This window comes from Leopardus geoffroyi, chromosome C1 (assembly GCF_018350155.1).
Source record: "Leopardus geoffroyi isolate Oge1 chromosome C1, O.geoffroyi_Oge1_pat1.0, whole genome shotgun sequence".
NCBI lineage: Eukaryota > Metazoa > Chordata > Mammalia > Carnivora > Felidae > Leopardus > Leopardus geoffroyi.
The window spans coordinates 71,744,099-71,762,480 of NC_059328.1; the positions used below are offsets into that span (position 1 = coordinate 71,744,099).

The 18,382-nt window shown below is 35.7% G+C and overlaps 1 protein-coding gene and 1 long non-coding RNA gene across 4 annotated transcripts in view; one reads left to right on the forward strand and one right to left on the reverse strand.

Annotated features, from left to right (window-relative positions):
• Window positions 1-18,382, forward strand: part of DNAI3 (dynein axonemal intermediate chain 3) — a 95,475-nt gene that overhangs the window by 57,730 nt on the left and 19,363 nt on the right. For all 3 annotated transcript variants that reach the window (XM_045478091.1, XM_045478090.1, XM_045478089.1), the window contains exons 15-17: window positions 7,824-7,968; window positions 9,363-9,450; window positions 17,933-18,063. In XM_045478091.1, the coding sequence (XP_045334047.1) occupies window positions 7,824-7,968; window positions 9,363-9,450; window positions 17,933-18,063 (364 nt within the window). The remainder of the gene's footprint in view (window positions 1-7,823; window positions 7,969-9,362; window positions 9,451-17,932; window positions 18,064-18,382) is intronic.
• The window catches only part of LOC123598153, a 45,368-nt gene continuing 34,911 nt past the window's right edge, over window positions 7,926-18,382 (reverse strand). The window contains exon 5 of the long non-coding RNA XR_006712420.1: window positions 7,926-9,025. This is a non-coding gene — a long non-coding RNA (uncharacterized LOC123598153). The remainder of the gene's footprint in view (window positions 9,026-18,382) is intronic.

The following is an 18,382-nucleotide window of genomic DNA, read 5'->3' on the forward strand; positions in this document are numbered from 1 at the left end:
TGATGTGGGGTTCAAACCCATGAACCATGAGATCATGACCTGAGCTGATATTGGATGCTCAGCTGACTGAGCCACCCAGGCACCCCAGAAGTTTTACATTTTTGAAAACGTAAGTTTTCAGAAGTTTTACATTTTTATTGCATATTTATAAAAGTTTTTTTAAATAAACAATTTGATAACTATGTCGGAGAATGTTCATTTAAATAAAATCACATCTCCCAATTTCTGGAACTAAAAATTCACAATGAAGTAGGAAATATGAAGAGTGATATTATTTATCTAGCATCCAAATACTGGCAAAACTTGTCCATTCCAAATAGCTTTAACCCCAACAGAATAAATGACACTTTAAGTCATAGAAGTTGACAGCTATGCAGTGGAAGATGAAGGTATATGTAACATTAACAGCAGCCATGGGCAAAGGGTCAGGGAGACATGATTAATCCTGTGGACACATATTGGGTAAGGTTCTGTGACTGCAGGCAAAAGAAATTGACTATGGTTAACTTAAGGGGATAAAATCAATTTATTGGAAGTTTATGCCAATACTAATAAGTTAACTATTTTTATATTTACAACTACCCTGAAAAATACTTATGGATAGAGAAAATGAGACTTTGAAGGCAAACACATTATCTACCAGTAACTCACTATACATATAGTGAGGTGTACATACACCAATATCCTATACTATATATAGGTAGTAAGTAATGATACTGTGGAATCAAAAAAAGAGCAGACTCAGGCCTCAGAAAAAAACCCATGGATTTGGGTAGCTGGAATGAATGCCTAGCTCCTTCCATCTGATTGGATCAGTTCTAACATGACTTCTTTTCCATCAAATTCACCCCTTTGGCCAGGGAGGTAATGGTAGGACACCTTGAGTGACAACTCCAACCTGACCGCATGCAATGGGGAAGGGCAGTTCCCCAAAGGACCATTAGAATGTTCCTGCTAAAAAAGTAAAAGGGCATGGGGGTGGGGGGATTATTGCCCAAAAGGGCCACCAGTAGGGTCATATGAAATACTTACACAACAATTAAAATTGTTATGATTTCACGGAGAAGTGTTTATGGTATGATATTGATTATAAACAACAAAATGCAAAGCTATACTGTTGTTCGGTAGCCTTGGAAAACATCTAGAAGCACTGAACAGACTTAAAATATTACACGTTTTATATTTAAGACACAGGTCCTTGATTGTTGGTTATAATGATGGCCCTTGAATTTGGAAATATTCTAGAAGAGTCTAGAAATAATTCCTTCAAAAGTTGTTTTTAAAAAGTTTATGCATTTAGAAAAGCTAACTTTTAGTTATTTGGAAAACTTACCAGTTCTAATCTTTATACTTCAGCCATGCCAAGGTCTTATAATATAGAATAAGAGAAAATAAGGTCCCAGGGTGACTGAGTGGCTCAGTCAGTTAAGCATCTGACTCTTGATTTCAGCTCAGGTCATGATCTTAGGATTCATGAGACCAAGTCCCAAGTTGGGTTCTGTGTTGACAGTACACAGCCTGCTTGGAACTCTGTCTCTCTCCTTCTCTCTGTCCCTTCCCTACTCACACTCACTCTCGCTCTCTCAAAATAAATAAATAAACTTTAAAAAAATAAAATAAGGTTCCATTAATAAAAAATATGGCTAAACAATGGGATATTACACAGCTACTAGAAAAGAATGAAATCTTGCCATTTGCAACAACATGGATGGATCTAGAAGGCATAATGTTAAGTGAAATAAGTCAGTCAGAGAAAGCCAATTATCATATGATTTCACTCGTGTGGAATTTAAGAAACAAAACAAAGAAAAAAAGAGACAAACAAATAAACAAACAGACCAAAAAACCACTCCTAACTATAGAGAAAAACTGATGGTTACCAGAGCGGAGGAGGGAGAGGGGATGGATGAACTAGGTGAAGGGGATTAAGAACACACTGATCCTAGTGAGCCTTGAGTAATGTATAGAATTGTTGAATCACTACTTTGTACACATGAACCTAATATAACGCTATATATTAATTATGTTGGAATTTAAAAAATAAATTAATAAAAGAAAAAGAATATGTGACTGATTCATGCAGAAAGTCCAACTGAAGTTACATGTATTTAGCAAAATCATTTCATGGATAATGCAAATTAATGCTATAAATGAGATTTAAGAAGATCTTTGTAATTTGGAAAAACAGTTTTAAAACAACTATAGTTATAGTTTAAAGCAGATTTTTTTGTGTCATTTGTGGTGTTCTCCAAGGATTTATATTTTGACAACATAAAAATGATTAATAGTTTCATGAATTTTAACTGTTCATTATTAAGATGAATAAATGATTAATATTAAGTCACATAAATGAATATGTTTTGTTAGTCTTACTTGAATTACTGTTTATCTAAATACTTTAACTTACACATCTAAATTCTTTAATAATGTCTTAAATTTATTAATCAGTTTCTTCATAACCTCAGTGATAGAAATTAGGGAGCTAATACAGCATATTCTTTGCCATCCTCAACACATGTTTTCACATAATTAACACAAAGGCACTTTTATACTAAAATAGTGTACAAGTATCATTATAAATGTGTTACCAAGTTCATTACACTAAAAATAATACTTTATATATAATGTGTGGAACATTATAAAGAATTTTCACATACATTATCTCATTTGATTTTTATAGTCAATCTGTAAGGAAGGAGAAAAAAGATGAGAAATAACCTTCATTGGATGCTTACTATGCACAAAGCACATTAAATCCAACATTGCCTGTGTAAATATACATATATTTATATGATATATTAATTTACATTATATATTATATGCTTATAATATATATTTATATATCATATCTCTTGTACATGACACCAAAAACATAAGCAATAAAAGAAAAAAGATAAATGGAAATTCACCAAAATTTTTGTGCTTCAAAAGGCACTATCGAAAAGTTAAAAAAGACAGCCCACAGAATGGAAGAACATATTTGCAAATCATATATCTGATTAGAAATTTCTATCCAGAATATGAAAAATTCTTACAACTCAACAACAAAACGTCAAAAAACCCAATGTAAAAGTGAGCAGATTACCAATAGACATTTCTCCTCCCAAAATAGCAAATGGCCAATAAACACATGAAAAGGTGTTCAACATTACCTATGAGGGAATTGCAAATTAAAACCACAATGAGCCAGTTTGATCAAAAAGAAAAAGGAAATGACCCAAATAAATAAAATCAAGAATGAAAGAGGAGAGACCACAACCAACACAGCAGAAATAAAAACAATAATAAGAGAATATTATGAGCAATTATATGCCAATAAAATGGGCAATCTGGAAGAAATGGACAAATTCCTAGAAACGTATACACTACCAAAATTGAAACAGGAAGAAATAGAAAATTTGAACAGACCCATAACCTATAAGGAAATTGAATCAGTAATCAAAAATCTCCCAAAAAACAAGAGTCCAGGACCAGATGGCTTTCCAGACGAATTCTACCAAACATTTAAGGAAGAGTTAACACCTATTCTTTTGAAGCTGTTCCAAAAAATAGAAATGGAAGGAAAACTTCCAAACTCATTCTATGAAGCCAGTATTACCTTGATACCAAAATCAGACAGAGACCCCACTAAAAAGTAGAACTATAGACCAATATCCCTGATGAACATGGATGCAAAAATCCTCAACAAGATATTAGCCAATTGGATCCAACAATACATTAAAAAAACTATTCACCACGACCAAGTGGGATTTATACCTGGGATGCAGGGCTGGTTCAATATCTGCAAAACAATTAACGTGATGCATCACATCAATAAAAGAAAGGACAAGAACCATATGATCCTCTCAATAGATGCAGAGAAAGCATTTGACAAAATACAGCATCCTTTCTTGATAAAAACCCTCAAGAAAGTAGGGATAGAAGGATCATACCTCGAGATCATAAAAGCCATATATGAACGACCCAATGCTAATATCATCCTCAATGGGGAAAAACTGAGAGATTTCCCCTAAGGTCAGGAACAAGACAGGGATGTCCACTTTCGCCACCGTTATTCAACATAGTATTGGAAGTCTTCACCTCTGCAATCAGACAACACAAAGAAATAAAAGGCAAGAGGAGGTCAAACTTTCACTCCAAATTGGCCAGGAGGAGGTCAAACTTTCACTCTTCGCAGATGACATGATACTCTATATGGAAAACCCTAAAGATTCCACAAAAAAACTGCTAGAACTGAATCATGAATTCAGCAAAGTTGCAGGATATAAAATCGATGTGCAGAAATTGGTTGCATTCCTATACACCAACAATGAAGCGACAGAAAGAGAAATCAAGGAATCGATCCCATTTACAGTTGCACAAAAAACCATAAAATACCTAGGAATAAATCCAACCAAAGAGGTAAAAAACCTATACACTGAAAACTATAGAAAGCTTATGAAAGAAATTGAAGAAGACACAAAAAAATGGAAACAGATTCCATGCTGCTGGATAGGAAGAACAAATATTGTTAAAATGTCAATACTACCCGAGGCAATCTACACATTCAATGCAATCCCTATCAAAATAACACCAGCATTCTTCACAGAGCTAAAACAAATAATCCTAAAATTTGTATGGAACCAGAAAAGACCCCGAATAGCCAAAGCAATCTTGAAAAAGAAAACCAAAGCAGGAGGCATCACAATCCCAGACTTCAAGCTATACTACAAAGCTGTAATCATCAAGACAGCATGGTACTGGCACAAGAACAGACACTCAGATCAATGGAACAGAATAGAGAACCCAGAAATGGACCCACAAATGTATGGCCAACTAATCTTTGACAAAGCAGGAAAGAATATCCAATGGAATAAAGACAGTCTCTTCAGCAAGTGGTGCTGGACAGCGACATGCAAAAGAATGAACCTGGACCACTTTCTTACACCATGCACAAAAATAAACTCAAAATGGATGAAAGACCTAAATGTAAGACAGGAAGCCATCAAAATCCTCGAGGAGAAAGCAGGCAAAAACCTCTTTTATCTTGGCTGCAGCAACTTCTTATTCAACACATCTCCAGAGGCCAGGGAAACAAAAGCAAAAATGAACTCCTGGGACCTCATCAAAATAAAAAGCTTCTGCACAGCGAAGGAAACAATCAGCAAAACTAAAAGGCAATGGACAGAAGGGGAGAAGATATTTGTAAACGACATATCAGATAAAGGGTTAGTATCTAAAATCTATAAAGAACTTATCAAACTCAACACCCAAAAAACAAATAATCCAGTGAAGAAGTGGGCAAAAGACATGAATAGACACTTCTCCAAAGACATCCAGATGGCCAACTGACACATGAAAAAATGCTCAACTTCACTTATCATCAGGGAAATACAAATGAAAACCACAATAAGATACCACCTTACACCTGTCAGAATGGCTAACATGAACAACTCAGGCAACAACAGATGTTGGAGAGGATGCGGAGAAAGAGGATCTCTTTTGCATTGTTGGTAGGAATGCAAGCTGGTGCAGCCACTGCGGAAAATAGTATGGAGGTTCCTCAAAAAACTAAAAATAGAACTGCCCTACGACCCAGCAATTGCACTACTAGGTATTTAACCAAGGGACACAAGTGTGCTGTTTTGAAGGGATACATGCACCCCCATGTTTATAGCAGCACTATCAACAATAGCCAAAGTATGGAAAGAACCCAAATATCCATCAATGGATAAATGGATAAAGAAGATGTGGTATATATATATATATATATATATATATATATATATATATATACACACACACAATGGAGTATTACTTGGCAATCAAAAAGAATGAAATTTTGCCATTTGCAACTATGTGGATGGAACTGGAGGGTATTATGCTAAGTGAAATTAGTCAGTCAAAGACAAATATCATATGACTTCACTTGTATGAGGACTTTAAGAGAAAACAGATGCACATAAGGTAAGGGAAACAAAAATAATATAAAAACAGGGAGAGGGATAAAACATAAGAGACTCATAAATATGGAGAACAAACAGAGGGTTAGAGGAGGGGGTGTGGGAGGGGGGATGGGCTAAATGGGTAAGGGGCACTAAGGAATCTACTCCTGAAATCATTGTTGCACTGTATGCTAACTAATTTGGATGTAAATTTAAAAATAAATAAATAAATAAAATTAAAAATAAAAAAAAAGATTGCAAAAACAAAACAAAACACAACGAGACCTAAAATAGCCAAAGTGACAATCTTGATAAAAAATAAAGTTGGAGGACTCACACTTCCTGATCTCTGAACTTTCTGCAAAGTTATAACTATAGAGACAGATGTACTGACACTGGCATAAAGACAGACACAGAAATCATACAGTACAGAAATAAACCCATATGTCTATGGATGACTGATTTTCAACAAGAGTGCTGAGACAATTTAATGGAAAAAGACTAATCTTTTCAACAAATGGTGCTGAGACATTTGGCTGAATATGTGCAAGCAAAAGAATGAAGTTGGATTCTTACCTCACACCTTATACAAAAATTAGCTGAAAATGGAACAAAGATCTAAATGTAAGATGTGAAACCATGCAGCTTTTAGAAGAAAACATTAACGAACATAAGCATAAATGTTCATGACCTTGGATTAGAGAGTGATTTCCTACATATTACCTCCAAAGCACATGCAAATGTAAACCTAAATCAATTTTAAATTTTTTTTCAATATTTATTTATTTGGGGGGGGTGTTGCAGAGAGAGAGAGGGAGACAGAGAATCCAAAGCAGGTTCTGTGCTGTCAGCACAAAGTCCAACATGGGGCTGGAACCCACGAACTGTGAGATCATGACCTGAGCTGAAGTCAGAGGTCCAACCGACTGAGGCACTCAGGTGCCCCAAATCTAAATTAATTTTTATGAGACACCACTTCCCCCACTAGGATGGCCGTAATAAAAAAGACTAAAAGTAGCAAGTGTTGGCAAGGATGTGGAGTAATTTGAATCCTCACACATTGCTGATGGGAACGTAAAACTGATGCAGTTGCTTTGGAAAATAATCTAGCAGTTCCTCAAAAGATCAAACCCAGAAGTTAGCATATAACACAGCAATTACACTCCTCAGTGTATACCTAAGAGAAATGCAACCAGGAATCCACACAAAACTTATACACAAATGTTCAGAGCAGCATTCTTCATAATAGTCCATCAACTGGTGAATGGATAAATAAACTGTGGTATATTCCATACAATGGGATATTATTTGGCAACACAAAGAAATGGTGTGCTGACATGAACTTCGAAAATGTGCTAAATGACAGAAGCCAGTCACAAAAGGCCACATATTCTGATTCCATTTATGTGAAATGTCCAGAAGAGACAAGTCTATACAGACAAGAGGTGGATGAGTAGTTGTCTAGGGCTGGTGGGAGGGGCTGGGGGCAATGAGGAGTGACTGCCAATCTGTACAAGATTTCTTTTTGGGGTGACAAAAATCTTCTAAAATTGACTGTGAAAAATTGAAAACCACTGAATTGTGTACTTTAAGTAGGTGAATTTTGTGCTATATGAGTTAGATTTCAATAAAGTTATGTTAAAAAAAAAAGATGGTGTCAGTCTCCAAACTCAATTCTCCTATAATATTCGTGTTAATACTAGCAAAGTCATGAAATAACCTTATAAACTGTATAATTTTCTATAAGATGCAAAACAGTGGCATTTCATAAAAATCTTACTTTCAGAGGTATTAAAATACAGCCATGATTACATTGCTAATGTGTAACAGCAGGAAGTATGGTAGTTCTCAGGCTATACCTCTTATTTATATTAAATAACATGTGAATTTTTTTTAAAGCACAATATGTTTTTGGGATATCAGATCACAGAAAGCTTTAACCCCACCGCCAATAGAGAAAAAGAAAGAAGAAAGTATTGAAATTCCTTTTGACGTGCCATCTACTTTTTTGCATCTAGATCTCTCCTGGAAACCCCTCATTAAGGTGAGTAACACACAGTTTAGTCCATTCTATTAGCTTATATATACTTCGTATTGTGTACATGCATTTGCATACATATATACACACACTCTAAAAGTGGAGGAGCTCAAATTAGCATAAGACTTTATAATTTACGTATTCATTCAACCAACTGATTCTTTCATTGAGGATTATTATGATGCCTGCTTAGGTCAAGCCCAAAATCACAATTTTTGTGAACTCAAGATTGACATTTGTTCATGTATTAGCAAGCTGCAACTTATCAATGATTTGTATAATAACTATTCATGTGCATGAGCAGTTCTCTGTAAATCAGTAGGCTCTCCTGTTAGCTAGAAATGCTAATTTTGCCCCTAATGTAGGCAAAATTCTGCATGTTTCGCATCTAGTAGGAAACAGTATTTTAATACCCATGAGCAAACAAAACTGAAAGTAATTGAAAGAGAAATTGCTTGCACTTTTCTTGAAAAGCAGAGCCTAAAGAAAAGCAATTTTAATTTGAGAAAGATATGGCTGTGGATGGAATATGTATGGAAAGTATGAATGAGCTTCCGATATTGATGACTTTCCTTTTTTAGAATGTGTAGTTCTAATTCCAAACAATACTTTTTTCCCTTTGTTGTACAAGTGTCATTATTACATTACATTACATTACATCACATTACATTACATTACATTACATTACATTACATTACATTACATTATTATATATTTGCTCCAAATGGAAGAGAGAGCACAGAGGGATGAGAATATTCCTGAAGTAGCTGGGATTAGGGATTAGAAATTAGAAAGAGAGGGTTAGGAATTTTCTGTGGTAGGATTTACTTGAGCTATAAATAGTTTTAAAAGAAATGTGCAAAGACTCACCTGAGTAATTGTAAGCATGTAGACAAACATCCTGAAGGAGAAACGTGGGGCAGATGCTGTGAGGGAAAAATATCCTGTTCTGGTGCAGACTCAGGGCCACTTCTGGAGCTCAGGGGCATGTGTGTCCCCAAATGGACTCAGCAGTGCCAGGCAGATGAAAAGACCCCACACAACCTTCTGGAGGTTCGTTTAACTGAAAGATTTAGGAAACAGGAGAATAAGCCCTTATTTTATATTAAAACTAAAAAGGATAGATTATGAAACAGAATACACAATATTTTCAGAAATTAAACACATGAGCCTGGGATTTGGAAAGGAGCTCCTGGACAAGCACCCTTGGGTCACAAGGTTTTAGAAACTGTGGTTTAGACACTATCCCTGGGGAAAAGCAACCAGAAATCTGAAAGAGAATGGAAAAGGGACAAGGGGAGGGAGGTAGAAAACAGTCATCTGGGGGCAGAAGGGAAAAGCAAGAATAAATCACCCACAGGATATATACAAATAATCTTTCTTATATGTTCTCCCAAAAGATAAGGCTGTCTAAAGGTGAAACAAGTTTAGACCACTGCCCAACCAAGATCAGCCTGAGTGAGGACCATCTCCTTTACAAAGCACAAGGTAACTGCCTTTGCTTATTAAAAAGGCATGAGGGCGTCCCTGGGTGGCTCAGTCAGTTGAGTGGCTGACTCCTCGTTTCAGCTCAGGTCATGATTTCAGGGTTGGGTTGGTGAGTTTAAGTCGAGATGGGCTCTGCACTGACAGTGTGGAGCCTGCTAGGATCCTCTCTGCCTCCCTCTCTCTGCCTCTCCCCCGCTCATTCTCTCCCTCCCTCTCTCAAAATAAATAAATTAAAAAACATTTTTAAAAAGGCATGTAATAGTTTGAATATTAGTGGTTCCTTATGTCTACAGTGAGTTAGACGGTTGCTAAGATAGTCTGATTTGTAAAAAGAATACAGAAACTCAAACTCTCCAATATGGAACTTCATAATGGCTCTAATAATTACAGCCAACACATTAAAATTGCCTATATACACACAAAGATTTCATAGGATTCAGTTCAGCTTAGTTTCATAAACATTTATTGAGTACATTTATATATGTTTGAAAACTCATTAAAAAATTTTTACAAAACTGTCTTAATAAGTATGCATGTGCTCAAAGAATAGTTGTATAAAATGGAACATATCTCAAGTCTAGCAAAATAAGTTATGAAATGTAAGAGATAAATTACCATTCCCAATCAGAACATAATAGAAAAATTAATATTTGTACAGCACCACCATAAAACAGAGTAGAGAAATAACAATTGACTTTTTAACCTATCTCAACCCATACACCTTTGCTGAAATAATTGAAGGGTACACATATAAATGTCAAAGCTATTAAAATAAAGGTATGCATGAATATCCCACCCTGAGAGCAATGCATAATGGAAATGTACAAGAATCACTAGAAACTGAAGTACTTTCCAAATATTTGCCTTATCAAAAGGATTTCCATTTATAAGTTGTTGAATGTTCAGTTAAATGATAAAATATCTCAGAAAAATATATATCTAATACCCAGCTTGGGCAAAACTCACTTTGAAGCTGTGTGTTTCACAGATACAACTCAAGACCTCATGCTAAAAACCAACCAACAAACAAACAAAGGAATCATTATATTTTTATGGACATTTTCTAAGCAGTATTAAAACATCTCATGTTTTTATGTATTTGGGCCTGCAAAGGCCCAAATTCCAGATTCCAGAGGGAATCGAAGTTGGGTTCTCTTCTCCACTTCTTTGTATTCAGCTGTTGGCTATAATTTATTGAATTTCAACCATGAGTCAGGTACTGTGCTAGCTAATATTGCACATGGTTTCATTCATTTAACAGTTATTTATAAAATTCTCATTTTATGCCAGGCCCCAGGAGTGTAACAATGAGTAAAACAGATGCCAATGATCATGACAATCCTGCAAACTGGGAGTTTTCATTACCATTTTATAATTAAGGAAACTGAGAGAAGTTAATGTAACTTGTAAAGAGTAACTCATTAAATACCTTACTCTTTAAATTAATGAAAAAAGATGATCATGAGGATGTTACTGCTTTTATCCAACTACCAGTAAGGACATTACTGTATCTTTTAAAGTGTGCTTTTTTCTTACTCACTTTTAACAAGTTTATTGAGGTATAATTGACATACAATAAAATGTACATGTTAAATTATTCAATTTGATATGTATTGACAAATTAAAAATCCATGGAACCATCACTATAATCAAGATAATGAACATATCCATCACTTCCTAAAGGTGACTCACATAAAGATGCATTTTTTAACACCTCCCTCCAGCACCTCTCCCACCTCCACCTACCAGACCACCACCGATCTGCTTTCTCTCACTATATCAGTTTGCAATTTTCTAGAACTTTATGTAATTCAAAGAGTATATGCGTTTTGAGGGGAGTCTGACTTCTTTCAGTCAGTATAATGATTTTGGAATTCATCTATGTTGTTGTATACATCAATAGTTAATTCCCTTTTATTCCAGAGTAATATTTCATCATATGGATATACTGCACATGTTTATCCATTCACCTGTTGATGGGCATTTGGGTCTTTTTCAGTGTAGGGCTATTACATATACATATACATATACATATACATATACATATACATATACAAGCCTTTGTATGGACATATGATTTTATTTGCTTGGGTAAATACCTAGGAATGGGATGATTAAATAATATGACAGGTGTATGTTTAACTTTTTAAGAAACTGCCACAGTGTTTTACAAAGTGGTTGCACCATTTTACATTCCAATGAGCAGTGAGGGAAAGTTCCAGTTTTTCCACATCCTCATGGATAGATGATATGGCTAGTCTTTTTACCTTAACCATTCTAAAACATGTGTGGTGATATCTCATTTGCGTTTACCTAATGACTAAAGATGTTGAGTATATTTGCATGTATTTTTTTCCATTTGTATACCTATCTTCTTTGGTGAAGTGTCCATATCTTTGATCTATTTTTTAGTTGTGCTGTTTGTTTTCTTATTTCAGAGTTTTCAGAGCTCTTAATATATTCTGCATACTAGTCCTTTATCAGATATGTGATTTGCAAATATTTTCTCCCAGTCTGTGAAATATTAAGTGTTATTCTCTTAACACTGTGTTTAGAAAAGCAGAAGTTTTTAATTTTGAGGAAGTCCAGTTTATCAGTTTGTTCTTTTGTGGGTCATGATTTTGGTTTTGAATTTAACCCAAGTTTGGGCTACTTTTTTTCCAGGAGCTTTATAACTAAGTTGATGATCTTTATTGAGATAATTTTTTTTCTCTGCACAAATTATGGATTGGAGTTCATTTGTGTGTAGTGTTCCAGTGCCATTTTTTGAAGACACTGTCCTTTCTCCACTGGATGCTTTTTGCACCTTTGTCAAAAATCACCTGTCCTAATATGTGTGAGTCCATTTCTGAACTCTCTGTTTTGTTCTATTGATCTGTATGTCTTATCTTTACACCAATACCACATTGTCTTGATTACTGTAGCTTTGTAATTAGCCTTGAAATTAGTGCTTTCAACTTTTTTTTTCTTTTTCAAAATAGTTTTTGACCATTCTAGGTTTTTTGCTTTCCCATGTGGATATTGTATCTTTTGTCTTGGATAAGCCTGCTCTGACTTTGATTGGAATTGTGTCAAAACTGTAACTCAGTATTATGAGAATTTAGAGTCTGCCATATAAAGTCTTTTACCTCATAAGTACAGTATATCTCTCCATCTATTTAGGTCATTAATTTCTCACTGATATTTTATACCTTTCAGTGTACAGGGCTTTTGCTTCTTGTGATAGGTGTCTCTAAGTCTTTCACATTTTTTGGTGTCCTAGTAAATAGTACTTTCAAATTTTTAATTTTTGATGGTTCATTACCAGTGTATAAAAATACAATTAATGTTTGAGTATTGATTTTGTATCCTCCAGTCTTCTTAAAACCACATTAGTTATCATGGCCTATTTGTAGAGGATTTATATAGGTTCTCTAGATGATAATATCATTTGGATTATTGCTATATAGATGATAATGTCATCTGTAAATAAGGACAGTTTTACTTCTTCTTTTCTGATTTGTATGACTTTTTTCCTTACCTGATTACACTGGCTAGAACCTCTAGGGGAGAGCGTTCTTGTTTTAATCCAGATCTCAGGGAGAAAGCATTTAGTCTTTCACAAGTAAGTATGATGTTAACTGTAGGGTTTTTGTAGAAGCCTTTATCAGGTTAAAAAAGTTCCTTTTTATACACAAGTTAATGTTGGATTTTGTCAAAAGATTTTTCTGCATTTTTGCAGATGATCATGCTTTTTTTCTTTTTAAGCTTATTAATATGGTAAATTATTTTAATAACCAAATGTTAAACTAGCCCTGCATTCCTGGGATAAACTCCACTTGGCTGTGATTTAGTAATTGTAATACCTTAATTTTTTTAAAGAACAATTTTTACACTGTTATCTCTATATTTATATCTGTGTTTATTCAAAACATTTATTAAACTCTTGCAAAGTGACAGGCTCTGAGGATATAGCTGGGAAAAGCCAATTCCCTGCTTCCATGGAGCTTACATTCTGGTGGGATAGATACATATCTACATCCACTTAAGAAACGACCTATTTAAAACAAATCCTGAAGCATGCCCCCAATGTCATCAAACAGAAATACTCCCCATCAAATGAATGTTCTCTTTACAGACAAAGTCACTTGGTGGATATTTCTTCTTTCTTTCTTTCTTTTTTTTTTTTTTTTTTTTTGGATATGTCTTAGAGAAATATATCTCTCTTTCTTAGAATATTATTTAACCTGATAAATTTGGCTAAATCAGTTCATAAAGGGAATGGACAAACATGTTTTTCAATTCTCAGCTGAGACTTTAATTGGCTGTGTCCCTTTACGTGTGTTCAGAAGTCTGTGTTGGCAGGCAGTACCACAAATCCTGGAGAAAATTAAATTTCACTTGGTAATCTCAATGGATCTTGCTAACACACTCCTCTTATCACTAAAGGCAGTTACCATGGGTTGTGACTGGCCTCTTGTGTAGATGGCCAGCTCTCAGAACTTTACTTGAGATCCCATTATGGTATTTTGAATTTCCTTACGACACACTGTCAGCTATTCCACCTACTCTGGCCAGACTTGAACCTATTGACTAGAATATACATGGTCATATGCTTCTTGACCATGTTCTGTGTATTGTCTATATTGGTTCTCCTCCCCCTCCTCTCCACCAAGAATCACAAATTCAGCTATTCCACTGGCACACCCTGGGGAGCACTCTCAGGAGCATTGTCCGGTACTCTGTTGCCACCTAGTGGCTGTAGGCTACTTGGCTTTTGCCTGCCGTATTAGATCCTTAGTAGTCTGCCCTTCTGAGTAGTCACTTTAAGATGTTCTTTTTGTTTATTCTGTTGCAGAAGACTTTGCTCTAGAAGTTTTTGGAATTCCTACTCTGTAATTGACTTCAGAGCCTCCGTTATATTCTCCTAAGCACTGTGGCATAGTGGTTAAGGATGTAGATTCCGGAGTTTGGGTTTAAACTCCAAAGCCACAATTTATTATTTGACCAGGTCAAATTACCATACCTCTCTGTGCCTTACTTTAAAACAAACAAACAAACAAACAAACAAACAAACAAAAAACTTATTTGAAAAGAGATACATGAAGATAACAGAAGCAAATAATGAAGGTAATGACTTCATGTAGTATTGAGAAGATAAAATGAGTTAATATATATACAGCTCTAAGAACAGCCCTTTGTCAACCCACAATAAATGTAAGCCACTGTATATGAGACCTGGGCAAGCTACTTAATCTCTCTGCGCCTCACTTTATCATCCTTGAAGGAGAATTAATTCTTTTTTTTATTTTATTTATTTTTATTTTTTTTTCAACGTTTATTTATTTTGGGGACAGAGAGAGACAGAGCATGAACGGGGGAGGGGCAGAGAGAGAGGGAGACACAGAATCGGAAACAGGCTCCAGGCTCTGAGCCATCAGCCCAGAGCCCGACGCGGGGCTCGAACTCACGGACCGCGAGATCGTGACCTGGCTGAAGTCGGACGCTTTACCGACTGCGCCACCCAGGCGCCCCGAAGGAGAATTAATTCTTAACTACCTTAGGAGTTATTGCGAGAATTGAATGAAATGGTGCACGTTGAGCACACAGTTCAGTACCTGGCATGTAGTCATGTAGTAAGCATTCAGTAAGTGTTAGCTGCTACTGTTATGCTGGGCCCTGGTGATGGAAATCCATGGATGGAAAATCCACAGGGATGATGTTGATTTTAATAAATATGCAAGTTATTCCAGTCAAGTCTGAGTAAACACAGTTGAGGACAACATTTTTGTCTGGCTTCACTCTCTTTAACTCCACCACACTAAACACTATCAACGTAGCCCCTTTTCTCAGAGCTCCTGCCTTGGTTTTTGTGGTTTTCCTAATACCTCTTCAGTTTCTCTCCTCTGCCCTCTTTCTCTGCTGCCCTCTCAGCGTGGATATGCCTCAAACTCAAATTTCAGCGGTATGCTTTCCACGTTCCTCACTCCTTTCAGTAACTGGGTCTACTCTTAATCTGCTGAGAATCCCCCACTTTGCCTCTTGCTATCTCTTGGGCTTAAACCCAACATACTCCCTCAATGTCCGTGTGTCCAGAACACAACTTGAGTCATCCCTGTCTCTCTCCTCCGGTCCCTACATCCAGTCTCTCACTTAGGAGAATTAGATCTTCCGTTATAGCGTATCTCACCTTTGCCTCTTCCTTTGTGTTACTGGTAGTGACCCCTGGATCAGGCTCTCCTTGTTAGACCAGAGGGCTCCAGACTTTTCCATCTTGCATCCCATCAAGAAAAATTTTTGAGCATATATTGCCAACAAACATGTATTTATTTACCAATTATGTACACGTTCTACTCTACTAATATATTAATGTGTATTATTTAGAAAGAGAAAAACAGACATTGAAATGAGAGTGATGAATTTGAAATATTTTAATGATTTTAATTTTATACATTAAATGGGTACAAAATGCCTTTTTCCTCATGTTAAATGTATATGAATAATATCTTTTAGTAAGAACAATGTGATTAAATGTACCTAGTTATTTCTTGGCATGTTGATTGGCACTTTGTAATACAGCTATTTACAAGTCCGGTTTCATGTTTGGCTTACATTGTTACTTGTTTTTGATGTCTTATCTTTTGGGAAGGGAGACTGCCCAAAGCATGTAGATCCCTAACAAAGGAAGCACTGGTTGATTGTACCAACAAAATCATAATTGTTTCTCACTTTTGTCCAGAATTATGTTATAGGTTTTTTTAATGTTATATATATTTTTAGTGTAGCTGAGGTTTTCTTCTATTTTAGTTTTCATTTATATGTTTGTTGGTTGGTTCTTATGTTCATTGGTTAGTATTCCCATGGTTGATATAATCTAGATGATGATGTATTAAGATGTGGGGAGTAGGGTTTGATGAGGATATATTTCTCTACCACCTCTCCTAGAAATTTAATGTCACATTTTTAAAAAACTAATAAGTGACCTGGGAATATGCCCAAGATAATATCTTTAAGAGAATAGAAAAACAGGATAAAAGCTAAAATGCCCAATTAAAAGAAAATCCTTTATATATTCACAGAATATATATATTCACAGAAATGTAATTGTAGGGAGACATTTTAATGGTGGTTATCTCTGGAAAATATGATAATGGGTGGTTTTTCTTATTTTCCTCATGCTTTCCTCTATTTTCCAAAGCTTCGGTAAATAACATTTATTAATTTTAGCTCATAAAAAGACTTTTGTTTTAAAACAAGATGACATCTTTGTTTTTTAAAAAAGACTTTTGTTTTATTTTTTTTTAATTTTTTTTTCAACGTTTATTTATTTTTTTGGGGACAGAGAGAGACAGAGCATGAACGGGGGAGGGGCAGAGAGAGAGGGAGACACAGAATCGGAAACAGGCTCCAGGCTCTGAGCCATCAGTCCAGAGCCTGTCGCGGGGCTCGAACTCACGGACCGCGAGATCGTGACCTGGCTGAAGTCGGACGCTTAACCGACTGCACCACCCAGGCGCCCCAAGACTTTTGTTTTAAAAAGAAAGAAGGCCCAGATGGTGTTGGAATTTTAGCCTCCAGATTTTTTTTTTAATTTTTTTTAACGTTTATTTATTTTTGAGAGAGAGAGAGACAGAGCATGAACAGGGGAGGGGCAGAGAGAGAGGGAGACACAGAATCGGAAACAGGCTCCAGGCTCTGAGCTGTCAGCACAGAGCCCGACACCGGCTTCGAACTCACGGACGGTGAGATCATGACCTGAGCCGAAGTCGGACGCTTAACCGACCAAGCCACCCAGGGGCCCCTAACCTCCAGATTAACTATGCTCTGTTTGCATGTGTAGTTACAGCGATAATGCGGTACAATCCCTGGTGTTCTTAAGTAATAAACATGAGCTAACCAGAAAACTTTAAATTATGTTCCATGCATGTGCTGTGCTTGTGAAAACAAGTAATACATTTAGATGGATTTATTTTTGAAGTTAGATCATTTTTGATACTTAAAAGTCTAATCATGAGTTATTTGAAAAAATTCCATACAACGCCAAATGAATAAAAATAACATGAGTTTCTCAGTAGAGAGTTTTACTGAGAGTATCAAAAGTAATGTAATCCAGAGGATATATTTTATGTCCAATTTTTACTGTAAATAATTCTGAAATGATATAAATAATGTCGAACTGTTTTTTAAACTGGGTGCTGTGGAACTTTTTAGAGCCCCTGAAAGTAGGTGGAGGGGTCTCCTCCTTCCCACCAGGAAACCCTTTAATCACAGCAATGCAGGTTTTGACAGATTTCACATGCAAGGGTTCCTGCATATGCTTTGGTTTGCAAGACACGTTCCACTGCTAAATTAGAAGTCTAAAGATGCTCATACTTATGCCCGCCACACTGGGGAGAGAATGGGGCAGATGTGTGTGGCAAGGGGCAGAAAATATAAACTAACTATATTTTAAAAGATCTTTCACTGTAAATATGTGCTCCTTCTATTCATACTCCTCTGAAAGACAAAATATTAGCCCAGAGCAAAGTAGTGAAGGCAGGAGAGATGAACCCATACCACAATCTGGAAGGTGCGTTGGCCAACAATCTCAAGCCTATAGAGGACTTCTGCACAAAGTTCTTTGTTGGAACAGAGGTGAGTTAGAATTATCTGCTCTCTTATTTATACATGTTATATATATGTATATTTACATGTATGTATATATGTATATATATATATGTGTATGTGTCGATATATGTTCTTATAGCCTTAATTTGTTTTATTGAGGCATAATTGACATGAAATTGTAAGATATTTAAAGTGTACATCATAGTGATTTGATGTACATGTACATTGTGAAAGCCTTCCCTCCCCATCTAGTTAATTAACACATCCATCACCTCACATATTTATCTTTGTGTGTGTGTGTGTGTGTGTGTGATGACATTTAAGTTATATTCTCTTAGCAGATTTC